This window comes from Oenanthe melanoleuca, unplaced genomic scaffold (genome assembly GCF_029582105.1).
Source record: "Oenanthe melanoleuca isolate GR-GAL-2019-014 unplaced genomic scaffold, OMel1.0 S001, whole genome shotgun sequence".
Classification (NCBI taxonomy): Eukaryota; Metazoa; Chordata; class Aves; order Passeriformes; family Muscicapidae; genus Oenanthe; species Oenanthe melanoleuca.
This window is the reverse complement of record NW_026612650.1, coordinates 5700627-5723979: the sequence shown is the minus strand read 5'-3', so window position 1 is coordinate 5723979 and position 23353 is coordinate 5700627. Positions and strand designations below refer to the sequence as shown.

General features: G+C 51.8%; 2 protein-coding genes across 2 annotated transcripts in view; one reads left to right on the top strand and one right to left on the bottom strand.

The window, feature by feature from the left end:
- Positions 1-23353, top strand: part of LOC130266127 (uncharacterized) — a 1034314-nt gene that overhangs the window by 400202 nt on the left and 610759 nt on the right. The gene's annotated exons all lie outside the window — the stretch shown is intronic.
- Positions 17745-20016, bottom strand: LOC130266141 (olfactory receptor 14J1-like). Its single transcript, XM_056515479.1, has 2 exons — positions 19965-20016; positions 17745-18753 (listed from the first exon to the last, which is right to left on the bottom strand). The coding sequence occupies exon 2, from the start codon at positions 18728-18730 to the stop codon at positions 17798-17800; it is 933 nt and encodes a 310-aa protein (XP_056371454.1). The 5' UTR covers positions 18731-18753; positions 19965-20016; the 3' UTR covers positions 17745-17797.

The following is a 23353-nucleotide window of genomic DNA, read 5'->3' as shown; positions in this document are numbered from 1 at the left end:
CAGGGCCCCTTAGAGGCAGCATCAGTGTCCTTTTCCAGCCTCCTCAGGGTTACTCTGATGTTGCCATCAGAGCCTTCAGAGGCAGAGATGGCCCTGGCTAGTGCCCTGTGCTAGGAGGGGTCTGCAGGGCAGAGCTGAGCCCCCAGGGCTGGGCTGAGCTCTGGCAGCACTGGCAGGGCCCAGGCCTGGGCACAGGGAAGCAGCTGCTGGCAGGGACAGCTCCAGGCAGCAGAGCCCTTGGCAGGCAGTGGAGAGAAAGTGCCACCAAGCTGGGCTGGGATATTTAAAGTCCTCTCCAAAATGAACTATTCCATGACTCCTATTCTTACAGATCCCCATGGCAAGGCACGGCAAGTGTTCAACAGCAGCTCCATCAGCCACTTCCTCCTGCTGCCATTGGCAGACACTCGGCGGCAGCAGCTCCTGCACTTCTGCCTCTTCCTGGGCATCTCCCTGGCTGCCCTCCTGGGCAACGGCCTCATCATCAGCGCCGTAGCCTGCGGCCACCACCTGCACACCCCCATGTTCTTCTTCCTGCTCAACCTGGCCCTCACTGACCTGGGCTGCATCTGCACCACTGTGCCCAAAGCCATGCACAATTCCCTCTGGGACACCAGGAACATCTCCTACTCAGGATGTGCTGCTCAGGTCTTTATGCTTTTCTTCTTCCTTGGATCAGAGCTTTCCCTCCTGACCATCATGTGCTACGACCACTACGTGTCCATCTGCAAACCCCTGCACTACGGGACCCTCCTGGGCAGCAGAGCTTGTGCCCACATGGCAGCAGCTGCCTGGGCCAGTGCCTTTCTCAATGCTCTGCTGCACATGGCCAACACATTTTCTCTGCCCCTGTGCCATGGCAATGCCCTGGGCCAGTTCTTCTGTGAAATCCCACAATCCTTAAGCTTTCCTGCTCACACTCCTACTTCAGGGAACTTGGGCTTCTGCTGTTAGTGGCTGTTTAGGATTTGGATGTTTTGTGTTCATTGTTTTCTCCTATGTGCAGATCTTCAGGGCTGTGCTGAGGATCCCCTCTGAGCAGGGACGGCACAAAGCCTTTTCCACCTGCCTCCCTCACCTGGCTGTGGTCTCCCTGTTCCTCAGCACTGGCTTTTTAGCCTACTGAAGCCTCCCTCCATCTCCTTCCCATCCCTGGATCTGGCCCTGTCAGTTCTGTACTCAGTGATGCCTCCAGCCCTGAACCCCCTCATCTACAGCCTGAGGAACCAGGAGCTCAAGCATGGCTTGAGGAACATTGTTATAAATATTTTTCAGAAGAAATAAACTCTCATTCTCCTGTGTAGTTGTTATAATGTTACTCATTAATGCCCACTCTTTGTCCTGTATTTTTTGCTGTTGACACAGGTATTATGCTTCTATAAATTTGCTCACACAAAACGTTTTGACTCTTTTTTACTTTAGTATTTGTTATTCTAGTGACACCCAGATACCATAAAAACAAAGTGCTGTACTACACGTGTGTTTAAACAAGATAAAAACTCAGCATTGTCTTACTGCCCTGACATCTTTCCTCCCTGGCTTTTCTGGAGCTGGCAGGGTTGGTGTCTCTGGGCAGAGCTGGGGTGAAAAGGGAACCCCAGTGCTCCTCACTGCCTGGCAGCCCCTGGGCTTCTGCTCCATAACCTTCTCTTCCTTCACTTCCACACTCCCCGTTCAGAGTCCCTGTGCTAATTTAAAGCCTAAGGGCTCTCTCATCTCAGTCCCAGTCCTGCTGTGTGACTGTGCAGGGACTGCAGCCAGGGACAGGCCGTGGGCACTGCTGGGACAGAGCTGGGCTCTGCAACAGCATTTCCATCATGCAAGGGCATCTCCCCAGTGCAGGGCCTGAAAGCTTCAATCTCCTTCCCAGTTTTCTCTCCAGGATGTTCCCAACACAGCACCCTGGAGAGGAGAACAGCAGTGACCAGCAAAAGTGTGGCAATGTTCAGGGTGGGGCTGTCCCAGCAGTGCCCTTACAAAGCCAGCCCTGCTTCCAGCAGTGCCCTCTCACCCCAGGGCACAGAGGTTGTTCTTCCCTGCCTGGAGGGACATCAAGTGACCGGGTCAGGAGTCTGTGTTTGCAGTGCAGGGACATTCCACAGCCCTGAACATCCTGTGTGTGTGTGAGGGGACATAAACCCAGTGAGCACAAACACCTTCAGCTGTTGCTGGAGTTTCCAGAGAGTAACATCCCCTGAGAGCCCCTGGATGCAGGGCTGGGATGAGCTCCTGTGCCCAGAGCTCCCCGTGTCCATCCCTCTGGCCATGGGGCACCTCAGGCAGGGGCAGGGCAGGGTGACACCCGCAGGGCTGAGGTCCCTGCCAGGCTCTGGCAGTGGCAGCAGAGCCCAGGGAGCCCCTGGCCCTGCTGCAATGAACTGTCTGTGTGTGTGCCAGGGAAGGACTTGTGTCCCTGGACACCCCTGGGGCTGTGAGCAGGGCAAGAGCCCAGCTCAGGGGTGGGCACCTGACAGAGCCCTGACATTTCTGGCTGTGCCCACAAGAGCAGAGTTGGACAAGGTGACTGTGGTTAAACCCCTCTGTCATCAAGTGTTGTCATCAAGTGACAACAGAGTGTCTCTGTCACTGTCCCTCCTTACTCAGAAAACAGGAGAAAATAAGGTGAAAGAATTGTGGGTCACCATAAAGAGAGATTAATGTTAGAGGACTAAAAAGCAAAGGCCAAATGCAGAAGCAAAGGAAGACCATGGAGAGACAAGAATTCAGCATATGTAATGGTTGCTCTGGAGGACAAATGTATAAACACATAAAATCCAGAGGCCCTCTTGTCCTCCTCATTTCCCTGCTGATCAGGACATGCCATGGAATGGAAGATCCCTTGGGTCAGTCCAGCCCAGCTGTCCCATCCCTGTGTCCCCAGGAACATTTGCCCACCCCCAGGCCATTGGTTTGGGGGTTGCAAAGACGCCTCCTGTGGGGCCAGCCCTGCTCATGAGCAGCCAAATCCTTGGGTTGGGACCAAACCCACTCCAGCCATGAGAGCCAGACAGAGCAGGGCAGGGGTGCTCTGGGCAAAGGGAAATCCATCCCAGCCACACCAGGCCAAGGGGGCTCAGGAGGCTCTTCCCACCTCTGTTATTCCACGATTCAATGAATCTTTCCTTGGAGAGCTCTTTGAAGACAGAATTGAGAGACAGGCAGAAGCAGAGCTGTAAAATGCACCAGGACAAACAGAGCAGCTCCTGTGAGCAATGAGCCCTCCCAGGGCAGTGCTGTGGCAGAAGCACCCAGGAGGAGGAGGATGAGCTCAGTGCATGTGTGTGTGTCCCAAGGCACAGAGGGTGAGGGTGGGCAGAGGTCAGGGCAGGGCTGGCAATGGCAGGGCAGAGCCAGGGGCAGTGAGATGGGAGTGTGCAGCCTGCAGGGACACAGCAGCAGCTGTGGGACAGAGCAGGACAAGCTGTGCTGGGCATGGCCAAGGGCCCTGGCAGGGCTGGCAGTGCCCTGGAGAAGCCAAGTCTTGGTGCCCTGGGGCACAGCAGGGTCTGTGCCACCAAGGGCTGTGAGGAGACACCTTGTCCTGAGCCACTGGGGCCCCTGGCACAGCCCCAGCAAGGCTGGGCACTGTCACCCCTTGTCCTGCCCTCAGCATCCCCCCACATCCCAGTGGCCTCAGGGATCTGCTGGGACCAGTCCCTGGGGAGCCTTGGTCAGGAATGGCCCTGGGGGCTCCTTCATGCTCCCAGGGACTGCAGGGTTTTCCAAAGACTTTGGGTTTTGCTTTTGCATTGGAATCTCTGAGAGCTTTGTGCAATCAGGGCCTCCCATTTTCTCCTCCAAGGAGTCCATGAAGAGCCTGTGTTGGTGATGGACCTCAGTGGGACTGACACTGAAACTGCATGAAAAACAGAAACTCCCCAACAACATCTTCTCAGTGTTACAGAATTTAGGCATTACTTTCTTCTGGCCAGGATGCCATTGTGGCCAGCATGTTCAATAGAAATCATTCCACCCACACATGCCTGGGTTGTGCAGTGAAAATCCTGCCATCACAGATGGTTCTTTACTAGCCTTTTCACATGTTTATACAGACAAAACACAAAGAAATTAACATTTCATTGAAGAAATTAATTGATGTAAATTGCACAGTTCTTAGCATTTGATCTCCTGTTGGTTACTGATGCCTTTGTCTTTGCTGTGAATAATGTCTCATTCTTTGATTGTCTTACCAATCTTTACCCAGACCAGGTGTCTCCAGCTACAGTGGGGTGATGTTTGTTAATGCACGTTTACCTCCTGTATCTTCACGTTACTCCCAATCTGTTCAAGTCAAACTCATCAGGCCTCACCAACTTCAGTGAACAGAGCCTTCTGAAGAGAAACTTGAAGTCTCCTCCTCCTGCGCAAAGGCAAACAAAACCCTCACTGAAGTTACATTTAAAAAAAAAAAAAAAAAAAAAAAAAAAAAAGAACTAAAATTGTATAATTTGCAACAATTCCATTAGGTTCAGTGTCACAATGCTCTCTTTGGTTCCATGAGGCCAAGCAAGTGTCACATCAATCCCTGGGTTCCACAAAGCCCTCTGTGTCACAGTTGCCTCTTTGTTCCACAGTACCCCACAGTGTCACAATGCTCTTCTTGGTTCCATGAGGCCCCACAGTGTCACAACTGTCCCTTCATTCCATGAAGCACTGCAGTGGCACGAAGGTCTCTATAATGCCATGAGTCCCCACAGTGTGACAATGCCCCCTCAGTTCCATGTGTCCCACACTGTTACATGACTCCTTAGTTCCATGGAGTCACCATGGTCTCCTTGGATCTGCAGTATCACAATGCTCTCCTTGGCACCATCCTGCCCCAATGTCTCAATGGCTTTCTGGTTCCATGAGGTTACACAGTTCCACAAAGGTCTCCGTTTTTGTCATGAGGATACAAAAATTCCACATACTTGCTTAACACACCTGGGAACATCTGTCTGCATTCAGATTAGGAGTTAAAGGTGAGAATGGCACCAGCAGCTTCCATCTGCAAAGGAGATCTAGGGAAAGGACAGGGATCAAGAATTCAGCTGAAAGACTCGGAGAATTCACAGAATCACGAGGTTGGAAGACCAAGATCATTAAGTCCAACCCCTGCCTAAATATTTCATATGCAACCAAGACCCATGCCACATCTTTTCATAAAAACATGCAGGGATGGTGACTCCATTAACCCCTGGGCAGATCATTCCAGCATTTATCACACTTCTAGTAAAAAACTTTATCCTAATATCCAACCTATATCTCCCTTGGTGCAGCTTAACACTCTGTTCTCTCATTCTGTCAGTTGTTTCCTGGTGAAAAAGACCAACCTTACCTGACCACAACCACCTCTCAGGAAGTTATAGAGAGTTATAAGGTCACCCCTGAGTATACTTTATTCCAAGAAAAAAATCCCCAGCTCCCTCAGTTAATCCTCACAGGACTTGTGTTCCAGACCCCTCACCAGCCTTGTTGACCTTCTCTGGACACGCTCCAGACCCTCCATGTCCTTCCTAAATTGGGGGGCCCAGAACCGGATACAGCACTTGAAGCATGGCCTCACCAATGCAGAGTACAGGGGAGGAATCACTGCCCTGGTCCTGCTGGCCACACCATTCCTGATCCATAGGAGTCCCAGGGATAGGATGAGGGCAATGCTGGGAATGGGGTGGGGACAAAGTGTTAGTGATTGTCAGCTATGAATGGCCTTGATTTTCATATCTGTTCAGACTGCATTAGAAGGTGCTGGGTATCAATATCAATTGGACATTGCTGGTATCCATCTCTAAATAGGAAAAAAAAAAAAAAACAGGATAAATTACTTTTCTTTGCTTTGTTTCAATATAGTATATTCACCTGGAATACAATTCTCAAATATCTATAATTAACCAGAGAAGAATTAAAAACTTCAATTATTCCCAGGGGCTTTTCTTGTTTGGGTGTTTTCAAGAAATGTTTATGAGCTTTTTTACTGAATTCCTGAAATGAAAAGCTCAAGAAACAAAATGCCTCCGGAGTAGTAAAATTCATAAAAATCCTACAAGAGGCTGAGGATCCATCCTCATCAGAGCAGGAATGAACAGAAATGGGCACAGCATTGTGGCTGCCCCAGCTCTGGGATGGGCCCTGGGCCTGGAGCAGGAGCAGCTCTGCAGGGCCCCAAGGCCGGGGCTGTTGTGCTGGCCTGGGCAGATGGATGGCAGCAGGGGCTGCAGAGCTCCCAGGAGCTCAGGGAGAGGGGAGCAGGGCACACAGGGAGCCTCCTTTTGCCTTGGCCAAGCACCTTGCCCATGGCTGGGGCTGAGTCCTGTCTGAGCTGCAGCTGCTGCTGTGCCCTTGCCAGGGGCTGAGGCCGTGGGGCCACTGCCCAGAGCCCCCTGCCCTGAGCAGAGCTGTGGGGCCAGAGCCGGCTGGGCTGTGCTGGGGAGAGGCCCTTGGTGCTGCACAGAGCTCAGGACAGCTGGCACAGCCTGCAGGGAGCTGGGTTGGCCTGAGAGAGCGTGCCAGAGAAAGCAGCAGTGTCCATCTCAGCCTGGCTGAGCGTGCAGGGGCAGGACTCAGCCCAGCCCTTGTGGGGCAGGGCCAGCGCCTGTGGAAGGCATTGGAAACAGGCAAGTGGCCCAGAGAGGAGGCTGCTCTGTGCCCTTGGTGGCATGCACAGAGCAGGGAGGGGGCCCAGGACATTTGTCAGCGCCAGCCTCTGTCCCCAGCCCTTGCAGCCCTGGCTGCTGAGCCCAGGTTTGCCCTGGCCTGAGTTTGGCTGTGGCCCAGCTCCATCCTCCTGCGGGGCTCAGGGTCTGTTCCCGGCCATGGCCAGCCCTGCCCGGCCTCTCTGCTGCTGCCCAGAGCCCCAGAGCCCGGGGCAGGGCTGTCAGTGCAGGCCCACAGGTGCCACGGGCTGTGCAGGAGCTGGCAGAGGCTGCCCAGCAGGGAGGCCATGGGGCACAGAGCCCCAGGGCTGCTGTGGGCACCACGGCTGCACCTCCAGCTCCAGAGATGTGACAGATGGGAGCAGAGACAAATAATTCCTGAAGGATACCTCATTGTTTTTGCTTATACAGGTGACCTGCATCCATATATAGAGGAGGTGTTTCGTGACAGATAACACTGGTAGAGTGCGAAGAATAATATTATTTAGCTGAAAAACTGAATTCATGCATAATCCATGAGATAAAAAAGACCCATATGATCAGAGAAGCCTCTGAATTTTTCAGAAGATGAGAGACTCATTGATGTTCTAGCAGTCAAACCTGCTCAAATACTTTCCTCAGGGCTTCTTTGAGATGAGAGGTGACCACTAGATACCACAGGCAGCCAGAGGTCTCTGTCCCATCCTGGCAGATTTTCTCTGGGAGAATTCTTGCATATAGGGAAATTTTCAGGGGCAGTATCAATTTTGGCCATGGGCATCTTGTAGGACAGATGGTTTTTTTCCATTGAAAGGAAAGCATGGGGCTCCAGTGCTTCAAGAGCTGTTGAGAAGAAACCCTCAACTTGCCAGGATCAGTCAAACTTGCCAGGTGGCCCCCGGGTGGACCAGACCACCAGATCTGTTCCATGTCCTGTTGGTTCCACGAGGCCCCTCAGTGTCACAAGGTTCTACTTGCTTCTGCAGTGTCACAATGGGCCCTTGCTTCCATGACGCCCTGCAGGGTCACAATGGTTTCCATGATTCCATGGGGCCTTGCAATTCCACAACGGTCTCCGTGGGTCCACGGTGCCCTGCATGGTCACAACGGCCCTTTGGCTGCACCAGGCCCTGTAATGCAGCAATGGCCTCTTGGTTCCACAAAGTCCTGCTGCTTCACACCGCCCCTTGGGACCCTGTGGCCCAGCAGTGCCACAGTGATGTCCTTGGTTCCACGAGGTTCCAGTGTCACAATCACCCCTTGGTTCCATTGTGGCCCCACAGTGTCACAATGGCCCCTTGGATCCATGGTACCCTGCAGTGTCACAATGGTCTCCATGGTTCCTTGATGTCCCCATAATGTCACCATGGTCTCTATAGGAAGGAAACAACCGAGCCCCAGTGTTGCAGGGGCAGATGAAGGACAGTCATCAGCACACTGGGACAGCCAGACTGGACTATATTTGCAATTTTGTCTGGTAACCATCTCCAGATATATGGAATTTTAGAGGCAGAATACCAATTTTGGACATGAACGCCTTGAGGAGAAAGTTCTTTTCCATAAGAAAGGAAGAATGGAACACTGGTGTTTCAGAGGCAGATGGAAGGTGGCCATCAGACACCAAAGGCAGCCCAAATTCTGTCCTGGCATGTTTTGTTGGAAAGTAACCCTCGGATACACAGAATTTTGGAGGTGGAATCCCAATTTTGGCCATTTCTGCATTGATAAGAGGATGGTTCTTTTCCATAGGAAGGAAAGCACCGAGCTCCAGTATTTCAAAGGCAGAAAAGGAGAGAGGTGGCTCCTGGGAGGCAAGCCAGCCAAACCATTCTGTCCTGGAAGCTTTTGCCTGGGAGAAATTTTTTGGACATACAGAATTTGGGAGGCAGAATCCCAGTTCTGACCATAGATACCTTGATAAGAACCATCATTCTTTCCCATAGGAAGGAAAGCACAGAGCCCCAGTGTTTCAAAAGCAGGTAAGAGGCAGCCTCCAAGAGCCCAAGGGCAGCCAGACCTCTTTGTCCTGGCAGCTTTCACTTGGGAACAATCCATGAATGTACAGAGTTTTGGAAGTGGAATCCCAATTTTGGCCATGGGCACCTGGTCAAAGTGAATGGTTTTTTTCATAGGAAAGAAAAGTGTGAAGCCCAAGTATTTTGGAAGAAGATGAGGGGTGAGCACCATTGGCCAAGCCAGCGTGACCTGTCTCTCCTGGCACCTTTCACCTGGGGCAATCCTTGGACATCGGGATTTTTGGAGGTGCAATATCAATTTTGGCCATGAGCGCCTGGCATGGAAGGAGAGGTCTTTTCATTAGGAAGGAAAGCACCAAGCCCCAGTGTTTCAAAATGCAGATGAGAGCCAGCCAACAGGAAGCCAAGGCCAGCCAGACTTGTCAGTCATGGCAGCTTTTGTCTCGGAGTTATCCTTGGATATAAGGAATTCTGGAGGTGGAATCCCAAATTTGGCCATGGGTGCCTGGATGACAAAGGTGCTTTTTCTCCCCATAAGAAAAAAGCACATGGGTCCTAGTGTTTCAAAGCAGATGAGAAGTGACCCCTGGGTAGCCAAACCAGCCAAATCTGTTTGTCTGACAGATTTCATCTGGGACCAATCTTTGCATATAAGGAAATTAGGAGCAGGAATCCAAATTTTGTCCATGGCCACTTCAACGAGAAGGATGGTTCTTTTCCACAGGAAGGAAATCACAGAGCCCCAGTACTTGAGGGGCTGATGAGCAACATGCCAAGGTCAGCCAGACCTGTCAGGTGGCCCCCAGGAGGCCCAGCCAGACAGACCTGTTCTGTATTCCCTTGGTTCCACAGGGCTCCAGAGTATACCTGTGTTCCCCTTGCTTCCATGAGTTCCCTCTAGTGCCACAATACTCTCTTTGTTACAATATTCTCCATGTCACAATGTTCTCCTTGCTTCTGCAGTGCCACCATGGCCCCTGGTGTCCATGCAGCCCTGCTGTGTCACAGTGGCTCCTTGGTTCTACAGTCCCACTGCTTCATCACTGACCCTTGGTTCCATGGGATCCCTGAGTTCACAATGGTCCCCCTGATTCCATGAGACACCAGAGTGTCACAATGGTCTCTTTGGTTCCATGAGGTTCCATGGTGTCTCCATGGTGTCCCTGGACCCGCATTGTCACAACTGACCCGTGATTCCATGAGGTTCCACAGTGTCACCATGGTCGCTGTCAGGGGCTGGATGAGATCAATTTCCCAGACACCTCGGGATGAGCTGTCAATCAGTAACACAGGGGGCTGGTGCTGACCCAGGCCCTGATTGCCAGAGCAATCACAAGTCCCACCTGGGGGAGGTCCACGAAGGCCCAGGGGCTTAAAACACGGAGCAGGAGCTCAGCCCATGGTCTGTACCCTGCCTTCTGCTGGGGTCTGTGTCTCACCCACACTGGAACCCCAGGAGTTGGTAGCCATGTGTGTGTCTTTCTACAGAGCTTCTGTCTTTCTGTCTCTCTCTCTCTCCTCTCCTAATGCTCTTTATATGGGACAGTTTTGGGTATCTCAACAACTGAAGTGTTTAAGGGTTTCTAAGGTTACATGGATTAAGATAATGAAGTTCCTGCTATGACAAGTGTTTTATGTTGAATTGGATGTTGTGTTAAATCCTTTTCAAGCATTCCTTGATTTTCTATACTTTGCCAGGAAAATTTTGTGCCATTTTGACCTCTTGAGAATATCTGGCTGGGGATTCTCCTGTGCACCAAACTCGAGTAAAGGAACCTTTGGTCACCCCCAGCACTTCAGTGTTCTGGGGTGTTACAGCCCTGCAATCTCACAATGGCCTCTTGTTTCCATGAGGCCCCACAGTGTCACACTGGCCCTTGGTTCCATGAGCATCTGGAGTGTCACACAGGGTGATGCCATTTGTCCTTGCTGCCCCTCCCATCCCAGTGCCCCAGGAACAGCCCCGAGCCACCCGGGAGGGACAGGCCCTGCTGGGCCAGGCCTGGGCTCAGCCCTTGGCCTTTCTGCTGCCTCCAACCAGCCCAGGCCTTGCTCAGCATTGCAGTTCCTGCTCACAGCCTTTGGCTCCTGCAATCCTGCCCTCAAGGATCTGCTCTCACCAGTCCCTGGGGAGCCTTTGGCAGTCCCTGCCCTCAGTGGGGCCACTGATGCTCCAAGGAACTTGGAGTTTTGCTTCTGACTCCTGGAGCAGCTTCTTCAACCTTCTCTCAGTGCCTGGGGGTCCTGGACTCAGCCCCAAATCCACCGTGGGGATCATTAAAATACAGAATGATTTCAGGAGCTCGTTGTCTTCCTTCATTTGTTTTCAATTCTCCAGGTCTTGTGCAGCTGACTGGAGTCAGTTTGGAGTTCTGTTAAGGAAGGAGATTTCAAAGTGCACCTCATGAATTTTGGTTTTAATCAAGGGCAAATTATTTTAATTTTTCAGTTCAGACTAGAGGTAAGTTAAAGTCCTTAAATTATCTCGATGCTGAAAGTCTCCTTAGGCGGTCTGGGCACAGACAGGAATGAGCCCTTTGCAGCTGACACTATGTGGACAAACTGCTCCTCACCCCCAACCTCACCCCATCTGAAATTTGGCACATAGGAGTGAAATCCCAAAGCATTAGAACAAAATTATGCATTTCTCTTTGTAAATAAAATTTATAATAGTAGTTTATATTTTAAAATTGCAATACTAATTAAAATTATAATAAAGGATTTTTTAGTATTTTTTGCTATATTTTTATTACTATATTTTTATATTATTTTAAAAAAACTACACATTTATAACAACCAAAAAAATTTTGGTCCATTGGTTCTAAGTAAAACAATTCCTTTCATTAGTCAATTGACCAGTGTTGCCTATTCACTTCTCCCACTTTGTGCTTATTAGTCCTATTTATAGTCCTTTCATATTTTTTAAAAAAATTTTCTCAGACAGGGTAAAGGGGGCCACGTTGTGGTCCATGGAGACATTTCTGGGGTACATTTGGGGCACTTTTGAGTCTAGCAATGGAATTTAGAAAGAACTTGATGGTCTGGATAACACTTGAAGAAGGTGGGTGGCACTGGGCAAGGCACAGAAGGATTCTGACGGAGAATTCAGGATCCGGGGGAACTCTTGTGGATCCAGTGGTGCCCTTGGTGGTCAGGGAGGGGAATCTGGGACCCTTCGGGGTCCGGGCGGGCACTTGGAGAGCTCTAACGGGGCTCTCTGGGGCGCGGGGGATGATGGGAGTTGTAGGCGCGGGTATAATATGCAGTAATAGAGCTGCGGAGCATCATGGGAACTATGGGCACAGCTACAATGTCTCTCGGTAGGGCGTGGTGCATGATGGGAGATGAAGTCATGGCTCGAATAAAACTGTATGGGAAATGCAGAGCAAGATGGGAGCTGTAGTCCCGGAAGTGGCTTGGAGGGGGCATTTGGGGTGTGGGAATGCGCTTGGGGGACACTTTTGGGTCACAGTCGTGACTTGAGGTTCGCAGGGGAAAACGTTTGGTTCGTGAGCACTTTGTGGGGAGCTTGGAGAGCCCTAACCGGGCTCTTCAGGTCATGGTGCATGACAGGAGTTTTAGGCACGGAACTGGGTTATCAGGGCATCTCTGTGGTTGGAAGCATTCAGGGAATCCGGAGTCACTTTTGGGGGGGTCCCGAGTGGGCGCTGAGAGGGCACGTAGGGATTCTGGAGGGTCTGGGGGACACTTATGGAACACCTGGTAGGGCAGATACCGGGTTCTGTGCATCGTGGGGCATGATGGGGGTTGTAGTCCCAGCTCCAACAGGGCTCAATCGGGCCGCGGGGCATGATGGGAGTTATAGGCAAAAAGAAAAGATGGCGCTGCCCCTGAGGCTCCGATCCCCGGGGCTGATTGCCTGTGGGCAGTGATCATCGGAGGCGGGAGCAGCCCATTCAATCCCTGCAATCCCTCACCAGTACAGCCCAGTGCATTCTCAATGCCCCTCCAGGCCCGACCAGTACAGCCCAGTCCTTCAAGGTACACGTTAGTTCATAACCAGTCCCTTCTAGGACAGCCCCCAGTGTCACCCATAGAGTGCCCCAGTGTCCCTCAGTCTTCCCCACACTGTTTCAAGTGTCCCCGGTTTGTCCTAGTATTCCTCAGTATCACTCTCAGTATCCCCAGTTTTCGCCAATATCCCCCACTTCTACTCACAATATTCCCAGTTTTCCCCAGTATGGCCCAGTATCACTCCCAGTATGTCCCAGTGTGTCTCAGTGTACCCCTACAGTCTATCCCAGTCTTCCCAGATTCCTCCTCAGTATTGCCCATGTTCCCAGGTTGTCCCAGTCCTCCCCAGTATCACTCCCACTATGTCCCAGTGTGTCCCACAAGGTTCCCAGTGTTCCCAGTATGTCCCAATCCTCCCCAGTGCTTCCAAGGAAACTTGAGCTTCTCACAGTTGCCGTGGCACCAAACCCAGCAGTGGGGTCAGTGCAGTGTCCATGGCCACAGCCCCTGGCAGTGCCCAGTGCAGGTTGGGATGATGATCCACCCTCACAGCTGGCCCAGGGCAGCTCTGCAGTGGTTTTGGTGGCGCCTTGGGCTGGCACACACCTGAGGAGTGTGTCTGCTTGCAGTGGGGAACATTAGGAGTTTTAGATTGCTTAAAAAGTAAAATTAAAAAAAAAAAAGTAAAAACATCTTATTGCCTGAATGCAGTCAGTTCTCCAAAGCAGGTCCCAGATGATTGAGGACAGACAGGATGGGGTTGGGGAATGTGAAGGAAGGTTATCCACACTAGGTCAGACCAGCCTTTAAAAAATAAAATGCACCTTTCAAATAGGAATGTGTACTTCTTGCAAGGTCTTTGTAATATTTCTGCATAACTGTAGTAGGAAACCTTCCCATGAAGAGCACCAGACCAGAGGGAGATCAAGGCACAGCCGTGGTTTGTCAGGACTTGCTTGATCCCAAGGAGCCCCGTGGTGCATTTGGTGCTGAGCCCTTGAACCCCAGGGCCTGAGAGGAGATTGCACAAACCTTTCCAGGAGTCCAAGTGAGAAGAACCTTTCAGCTGCTGCACATCCCTGTGCCTTGAGCTGGCCCAGAGTCCATCTTGGGGATGTGTTGCACCACAGCCCTGCCCTGGAACAGAAATTCCTTTCTTCTTGGGTCCAAACAGGGCCTCCCCAGCTGCCCTTGGTATTGATTGTTTCTTTCTCTGGCTGCTCTCTACTATGTGAAACGGATCCACCATCCCTGAAATCGCCCTGCAATCCCTCCCAGGGCTCTCCTTGCTGTCCTCAGTCTCCATCCCACTGAGCACAGAGCTCCCCTGTCCCTATACAGTGCTCATGTGCTGAGGCCATGGGCACCTGGACAAGGAGGACAGCTCCTTTCTGTAGGAAGGAAATCACAGAACCCCAGGGTTTTGAACACAGATCAGTAGCACTCACCAGAAGCCAAGGCAAGTCAGGCCTGTTTGATTTGGCAGCATTTGAAATGAACACTGGGATGTCACCCTGGAGCCCCTGTGAGTGTCTGTGACATCCCAGCCCTTTGGCAGCCTGGGCACTCCTGGGATATCCCCATGGAACTCCTGTGAGTGTCTGTGACATCCCAGCCCTTTGGCAGCCTGGGCACTCCTGGGATATCCCCATGGAACTCCCGTGAGTGTCTGTGACATCCCAGCCCTTTGGCAGCCTGGGCACTCCTGGGATGTCACCCTGGAGCCCCTGTGAGTGTCTGTGACCTCACTGTTCTTTAGGAGCACAGGGATGTCCCCACTGAACCCCTGACACTGCCTGTGACAAATTGGCTCCTTGGCAGCATAGAGACCCCTCTGCAGCCACTGTGGAGCCCTGTGACTGTCACCTCATGACCCTTAGGAAGGTTAAGGACCCCTCAGATGTGCCCAGATGTGTGTGAGCTCACAGCTCTTGAGCAGCCTGGAAACCACTGGAATCTGTTCATTCCTGCTCTGCTGAGGATGGATTCTCAGCAACTTGGCAGTTCCCTGATGAATTTTACTTCTCCGGAGACTTGTTCAGTCTTCAGTTCTTCAGTTCAGGAATTCAGTTACAAAGGCTCATTAATATTTCAGAGCACACTAACAAGACATGCCCCTGGGAATAAATTCATTCTAAATCTTTATTCTTCTGTGGTTATTTATACAGATTTCAGTAGTATTCAAAGATATATTTAAAAAAAAAAAAAAGCAGAAGGTTTTTTTGGGCCCTATTAAATTTTGTATTTCTGTTTATAGATTGATATCAACAATTCCCAGTTGATATTGATCCTGAGCATGTCCCCATGCAGACTGAACAGATATGGAAATCAAGAACCTTTAATGCTGACAGTCAGTCACAGTCTGTCCCTACCACCACCCCACCAATTCCCTCATCCAACCCCTGAGACTCAAACCAGCCTTGTGCAATTCCGAGCTTCCTCCACTCCAGGCTGTGCCTGCAGCTTTCAGCTCCTTGGCACCAGCTCCCACCTGCTTTCCTTGGAGAAGGAGCTGCCTGACACACAGAGGGATGTTCATTTATTGTCAGCAAACAAAACCAAGGGCAGGAACAGCTCCATAAAAAACAGACGTGCAGCCCAAGGAGTGCTGGGGAATGGAGCCACATCCCGGGGTGTCCCCAGGGCTCAGGACTGGGGCCAGGGCAGTTCAATCTCTTTATTGCTGATCTGGATGAGGCCATCAAGGGCACCCTCAGTCAGTTGCCAGGTGAGCCCAGGCTGGCTGGGAGTGTGGCTGTGCTGCAGGGCAGGAAGCTCTGCAGAGGGATCTGCACAGGCTGGAGCCATGGGCCCAGGACAATGGGATGAGGTTCACCAAGGCCAAGGGCCAGCTCCTGCCCTGGGCTCACAACCACCCCAAATCCCTAGCTGTGCCCTGCACCTGATCCCCACAGCCTGTCCTGTTTCCTTCATCCCTGCATTGCCAGGCACTTTCTGGGAAAAGGGAGCTCTGCTGTGGGGATGGAGGGAGGTGCAAGTGCCACCACTGCAGTGGGATCCACAACCCATCAGGTTTGTGTCAACTGGGGTCAGGAACTGGTGACACTCACGGCACAGAAAGACTCAGAGGCACAGAAAGTTTCTTTTCATGGCCAACATAAAAACTATAACAAAAATATAATTTAATACTCATCAAAATTCTTCCCTCAGCTCTGTGCCATATCCAAGCATTATCTGATGTGTCTACCATGCACAAGAAATTTCCATACAGGATCAATTTTAGATAAAGACATTAGAAAGGGTGATGCCATGATAGATGTAAACACAATTAATATGCTAACAAATGTGGAATGAGCAGAAAACAACTGGAGGAGGAAATTGTGGAGCAATGGGAAAGCCATAGAACCAGCTGCTCTAGTGATGAGATGTCCTTAGACATGGCCATTTAAACATGAGTGGTGGAAACACCCAAATGAAGAGGGACATGAAATAATACACAGTGTAGTGGAAGCACAGGTAGAGGGGAAGATCAGTATTTCTTCTCCTCCATCAGTGCAGATCCAGGAAATTTCTTTTCTCTCCAGCTGGGAAAACTTGGACATTTCCTGAAGTACTCAAATACCCCACCTAATGAGATGTACTTGTGCACCGTGCAAGCGTCAGGTCCCCTACAGCCCCAGAGGGCTCCTGTCCCACAAACATCTGCTTCAGCCCATTCCAAAATTGGGAGCAGCATCAGCCTGGGATCATCAGGGAGCTGAGGTTGGAAGGGTCCTCAGCAAGTCTTCAGCCCAACCTGTCAGAAACTGGGTCAGACCAAGTTGTTCAGAGCTTGGTTCGGTCTGAATTTGAAAATCCCAAAGGACAGGGTGTGGGCAGCATCTCAGAACCTGTCTGAGCCCATGGGAACAAAGGTTTGCCCCATGTCCTGTCTGATGTCCCCTCATGCCCCTCCCACCCATTGTGTTTTGTCTCCTCCCAGGCCCCCAGTGAAGAGCCTGGCTCTGTGTCCCCATCACCTCCTGGCTGGCACTGCCAGGCTGGGATGAGGAGCCCCTCAGCCTTCCCTGCCCTGGGCTGGACAAGCCCAGCTCCCTCAGCCTCTCCTCACAGCCAAAGGGCTCCAGCCCCACCTTGGAGGCCCTTCCCTCACCTGCTCCAGCTGCCAGACATCTTTCCTGCCCTGAGGAACCCAAATCAGACCCCAGTGACCTGGATAATCCATGTCCTTGATGTCCTGGTCCCTCAGCTCAGGGTGCTCCTGGCCAGCCTTGCTGCCAGGGCACTCGGCTGCCTCCTGCCCAGATCCTGCCTACCGAGAGTTTTCTGCCAGGGCCTTGTGGATGCAGGGAGAACTGTTGGTGTTGTCTACCAGAACTTTAGGCTTTGACACTAAGTCCCACAGCATTCCCTAGAAAAGGTGAAGCCTATTGCTGGCACCAGTTCACCCTTCCCTGGGCTAAGAACTGGCTGGGAGCATGATGGGGAATGGTGCCGCATCCAGTGTTGTGTGCAGTGGTGTCCCGCAGGGATCAGTGAGGGGCCAGTCCTGTTTAACAACTTTATTGATGATCTGGAGAAGGAAATTGTGTCCACCATCAGCAAATTTCCCGATGGCACCATGCTGGATGTGAGAGTGGCTCTGGTGGAGGGGAGGAAGGCTCTGAAGAGGGACCTGGACAGGCTGGATCCAGGGCCCAAATACAACAAGGTGAGGTTTAACAAGACCAAGTTCTGGGTCTGGCACTTGGGCAACCACAACTCCTGCAGTGCTACAGTCTTGGGGACAGAGTGGCTGGATAGAGGCCAGGCAGAAAGGGACCTGGAGCCATGGATGGACAGCAGGCTGGACATGAGCTAGCAGTGTGTCCAGGTGGGCAAGAAGGCCAATGGCACCTGGCTTGGATCAGTCATAGTGTAGTCTGCAGGAGCAGAGCTACTGGATTACCCTTGACCTGCCCCCAGCTCTGCACACAGACATTACTGCTGCAGCTCCAGAAAGGGGTACAAAAAGGGACATCTGCAGTGAAAATTGTGCTGGGAGAGTTTTTTTTAGTTCATTTAACGTAATCAAGAGCACAGCCCCTCATTTATGAAAGCTGTGGCTACACTGAAGGTGGAGAGCATCAAACTAGGCAAAAATGGTAAAAAAACCTTTTTTGTGGACAATATTAACAAGTAAAAGAGAGAGGGGAAAAAAATCAAAACCAAACCAAAAAAGCATAATCAAAGATGATTTTTATTACAAATTATTTGTAGGAAATGGCTAGCAGTTTAATGTTTCTGAAACCATCCAGTCATCAATTTCCACACTGCAGCCTTGAGCTCCTGGTTCCTCAGGCTGTAGATTAGAGGGTTCAGGGCTGGAGGCACCACTGAGTATAGAACTGACAGTGCCAGATCCAGGGATGGGGAGGAGATGGAGGGGGGCTTCAGGTTGGCAAATGTCCCAGTGCTGATAAACAAGGAGACCACAGCCAGGTGAGGGAGGCAGGTGGAAAACGCTTTGTGCCGTCCCTGCTTAGAGGGGATCCTCAGCACAGCCCTGAAGATCTGCACATAGGAGAAAACAATGAACACAAAACACCCAAATGATAAACAGACACTGATAGCAATGAGCCCAAGTTCCCTGAGGTTGGAGTGTGAGCAGGAGAGCTTGAGGATGTGTGGGATTTTACAAAAGAACTGGCCCAGGCCATTGCCGTCACACAGGGGCAGGGAAAATGTATTGGCTGTGTGCAGCAGAGCATTGAGAAAGCCACTGGCCCAGGCAGCTGCTGCCATGTGGGCACATGCTCTGCTGCCCAGGAGGGTCCCGTAGTGCAGGGGTTTGCAGATGGACACGTAGCGGTCGTAGCACATGATGGTCAGGAGGGCAAGCTCTGTTGAAAGGAAAAACACAAAGAAAAAGAGCTGTGCAGCACACCCTGAGTAGGAAATGTTCCTGGTATCCCAGCGGGAATTGTGCATGGCTTTGGGCACAGTGGTGCAGATGCAGCCCAGGTCAGTGAGGGCCAGGTTGAGCAGGAAGAAGAACATGGGGGTGTGCAGGTGGTGGCCGCAGGCTACGGCGCTGATGATGAGGCCGTTGCCCAGGAGGGCAGCCAGGGAGATGCCCAGGAAGAGGCAGAAGTGCAGGAGCTGCAGCTGCCGCGTGTCTGCCAATGGCAGCAGGAGGAAGTGGCTGATGGAGCTGCTGTTGGACATTTGCTGTCTCTGGGCATCATGCACTGGAAAAAAAGGCATTGAAAAATTGCACAAACTTTGTGGAGTCAATCCTATGTTAATTTCTTAAGAATTCACTCAAAATTCCTTTACTTTCTCTGGGAAAATTTCACTTAAATTTTTAAATTTCGAGCTCACCTTAGCTTGAAAAGCAGCCAGGAGGTGCTTTTGAGTTACTTTCCCTTTCTCAGAGGTGGCAAAAATTCTGATCTTCAGTATTTCTGTAAGCGTAACTTTGGGGAGCCCAGAGGGAAAACAGCTCCCTGTGCCCCAGTGTACTCAGACCTGCTGGTCCCACCCAGCTGCACTTGGCTCATTACACCTCCCTCTATTTCAGGGTAATCAAACTTAAAATGTGCTGGAAAAATAAAGTGGACTTCTGGAAAGCTCCAATTTAAAAGTCAGTCCCATTTAACCATTTTCTCTTTCCCTGGCACCTGAAGAGGGAGGGTATCCAGATTGCTCTGGCTCCCTGCTGCCTGGAATTTTTCCTACTGGGAGCTTTTTCTCTCTCTCCAAGCCTTGTCCTTCTCAGTGCTGCCAGAGCCCAGCCCAGCCTTGGGGGCTCAGCTCTGCCCTGCACACCCCTCCCAGCTCAAGGCACTGCCCACGGTGCTGCTGCTGCTGTCTGTAGGCAGAGGAGGGTGAGGAGGCACTTTGTGAAGGAGATCTGAGGCAGATCTGCTGATCCCCAGTGGGACAGTGCAGGGGTCTCAGTGACACACACACACACCTGACAGCCCCTTTCCCTTCCCTTGAGGAGAAAGCTGAGAGCAGCCCTGGCCATGCAGCACCATCTGCACAGCAGGAGGAATCTGCCCTGATGGGGGTGGCTCCTTCCACCTCCAACTTCTCCCCACAGTGCATGGGGAGCTGCCAGGCAGGCTGAGAGCTGCCCCTGGCAGGTGGCACATGCCCTGGACTGGCCAAGAGCCCTGAGGGCTGCAGGAGCTGCTCTGCAGGACAGCCCTGGGCAGCCCTGACTGCAGCCCCAGCTTCAGCCCCTGCAGCCATCCCTGGCAGCAGGAGCCATCCTGCCCTGTCCCTCTGACAGTGCCCAGGGCAGCCCCGCTCTGCAGCACATCCTCCTCCTCCTCCTGTGCCTCAGAGAAACTGGGAGAGTCCTCCTGACACATCCCCCAGGCTGTGGGCTGTGCTGGCTCCAGGAGATCCCTCCAGGAGCACAGGGGACATTGCCCTGCACCCACAGACTCACCATGTCCAGGGCTGTGAAGATGTTTCCCCAAGTGAAGTCTCAGCTCAATGTCTTCCCAGTGCTGATTGTCTTCAGCCTGTCTGTGCCTGGCTCCTGTCCCCTCAGTGCCTGCAGGCAGTGCCCTCAACCCTGCTGGGCTGTGAAAGGAGCTGCTCCTCAGCAGAAATGTCTTTTTGAAGCTTTTCCTGGTTGCCATTTTCTCCCTCTGTGCCAGGAGACACAACACAACGACTTTAATGACCTCAGGAGTTTGTTCTTTTTTAAATTAGATTCAGTCCCTGAGAGAGTGTTTTTCAAAAATCCTCTCAAGAACTCAAAATTAAATTGAAACTTCAAAGTTTCTTGAAGTTTTAATGGGTCCCACTGAGAGACAAGGCTGAGAAAGTTCCCAAAGGTTCTAGTTAGAACAGAAAAATGGAGGCACTGGTGACAGGTAGGAACAAGGTAGGTAAAGGCGTCTCTGATGCTGAGCAAACCTGGATGTGTCTCATGTATCCACAGGACCATGGCCTGAGCCCCAGCCCCTGGCAAGGCAGATCCTGTTCCTCCCTCATTGCTCAGGGCTCTTCCCGGGCCACTGGGCTCTGGGGATGTGCAATGCCAAGGGCAGGACCATGGGGCGGCCCCTGCCAGGCTGCTGAGCAGGGACAAGGAGGCAATGAGGCCCCAGCACAGCAAGGCTCACTTGTCCCCTGCTGGCCTCAGCCCAGGGCCAGCAGCCATGGCCCAAGTGCTGCAGGAGCTGGCTCTGGCAGGGCCTTTCAGCTGCTGCCCATCCCTGTGCCCTCTGCAGCCCAGGCTGTCCTACGGTGTCCATGCCCTGCGCCTCTGTCCCTGCAGGCTGTCGTCATCCCCCGGCTGCCCCACCTCGCTGGCCCTTCCTTTGCTGACAGCTCTGCGTCCTGCCTGCCTCTGCCTGGCCACACAGAGCCTTGTGCTGACCCAGACTCCTTCTGGGGGCATGTTACACCACAGCCGTGCCCTGGGAGAGAAATCCCTTCATCCTTGTGTGCAGTCTGGACCTCCCCAGCTGCAGTTGGCATTAATTTTCTTTTTCAGATGTTCTCTACTATTTCAGAAGTATCCATCATCTCTGAAACAACCCTTCAAGCACTCCCAGGGCTTTCCTCTCCTGTCCTCATTCTCCACTCAGCTGAGGACAGAGCTCCTTTGCCCTTACACAGTGCTCATCTGCTGGAGGCCTGCCAGGGTCCACACCACATGAGGAGTCCTGATAGGTTCTTTTAGGAATCTCAAAGTGCAAAAGACACAGCAGGGGACAAAACCAGTTTACTTTTGCAAAAATGCACCTTTATTTAGTGCCAACCAATTGCGATAGAGGGACAGGAATTAAAAAAAAAAAGAGAGAGAGAGAGAGAGAGAAAAGAGGTTGGGATTACGGCTACCAAGACGGGCAGACGATCCTCGTGGAACCAGTCAATAGATGTCTGTTGCCGTCCGGGGTGATCTCGGGGGTCTTTAGTTTGAAGGTGTCTTTTATAGTCTTTTCCAAGGTGTCGGGCGACTGGCCAAAAGGGGGGAAGATTTATGGACTATTGTATGTGGAGATCATTGCTCAAAGAAGCAGGTGGAAACAGGACGGTGCGCAAGTGGCCTGCGTAGGAGCAGTGCATCATGGCAAGCTCCAGGCACACCAACAGTCCTTGTGACCAGTTCTGCAGCAAGTAGCCTGCGTAGGAGCAACACACCGTGACCAGTCCATTGTTCTCACACCTGAGGGAGCAGATCGGCCCTGGTTGGGATGGGCATCACCTGAGAACAGTCACTTGGCATTCTTCTCTTCCCTGGCCAGCGCCTTTAAACTGCAGCTCTTTAGGCCTCAGTCGAGGGTCGTTGGGCAGAACAAACGAGAGGCTTTTAGATGGACTCTTACACACAGCCATCAAAATGGCTGAACCCACATAATGACTACACCCACTGACCACCCCAATGACCACACTCACCCCACTGACCACACTCACCTCACGGACCACATCCATCAAAGTGGCTGAACACAATTGTCGGGGGTTGAGTGTTTTCCTATTGCTGTGTCAATTTGAAGAATTTTTCCCATTGTCATGCCAATGGAGCTGCCCGGTTGCACCGAGGATCTTTGATGGCTCTGGACAGGAGGGGTGGGTGGGATCAGCTTGGAGAGGGGCACTCATGCTATCGGAGGGGATTTGTGTTTCCGGCGAGCTCGGAGGAGGATCCCCTCGATTTTAGAGCCACGCGGCTGAAAGCAGGAGAGCCAGACCCTCTGCCATCACCTGCCCTGCATCTGCCCCCTGCAGCCTTCTGCCTCTGCGGACACAGCGAATCACCCGGACACCAACGGTGAGCGAGGAGCTGCCCGCTCCAACCGCTCCCCCCTGAGACCGGCGCGGCCGCTGCCGCCCCTTCCCACCTCCACTCCCGCTGAGAGAGAGCGTGCTCACAGCTAAAGAAAGGACTGGAACCGAGTAATCTGTTCTGTTAGTAATTTTAACAAATGCTGTTGTTTCTGCTGGTGCAGATAGATATATTAGTAAAAGAGCTGTTATTCCTACCCCCTTATCTCTGCCTCAGAGTCCTTGATTCAAACGTTTATAATATTTGGTGGGAGTGGAATTTGGGTCTCTGTTTCAAAGGAAAACTTCTGCCTTTACTGGCAGACTCCTGTCCTTCAAACCAGGACAGATTTTGCCGTCCAACGTGTGGCTCAAGGACATTAAGAGGAGAGTTAAGACAAGAGTAGCAGCTCTCTTGAGGGGCAACATGTTATCCGGTTTAATCTGGTTTGGGCTCCATGTGGCCACAGATACCTCTCTCCCATTTGTAAACCCTTTATTGAATATGGGCCCTCTTACCAAAGTTACTGTAGCTATTATCCGATTAGTTTGGTGGATTGATTATGTCAGGAATTCATGGTTTTTTAATTTTCTCTGGGAAGTGGCCACATGGATCCAGAGCTATCATGCTCTAACTGCGTGTTTCTGGGGTTATTTCAATAATGGTACTTACTGTGAAGTAATGAATGCAAAGGAAATTTTCTCCCAACCCATCACCCAGTTTCTTGAGGCTACTCCACCAGTTTTCAAGGATTTCAGATCTGTTTTAATTGCTAGTGTTATTATACAGTGGCTGGCGTTGTTGATAGGCCTGCTCTACTTAGCATTCAGAAACAAGGGAATATTGGCTTGGTTAACAACCCTGATACCTACCCCAGGGACTAGGGATGTTGTCCCAGAGTCTTCCCCTGCCCCAGGTACTAGGGATGTGGCCCCAGAGTCTTCCCCTGCCCCAGGGACTAGGGATGTGGCCCCAGAACATGACTCTGCTCTGGGGACTAGGGATGTTGTCCCAAAATCTGCCCCTGCCTCAGGGACTAGGGATGCTGTCCTAGAGCC

What these genes read in the sequence shown, in the direction of transcription:
- LOC130266141 (XM_056515479.1), bottom strand. Translation starts at nt 18,730, where the DNA reads ATGTCCAACAGCAGCTCCATCAGCCACTTCCTCCTGCTGCCATTGGCA.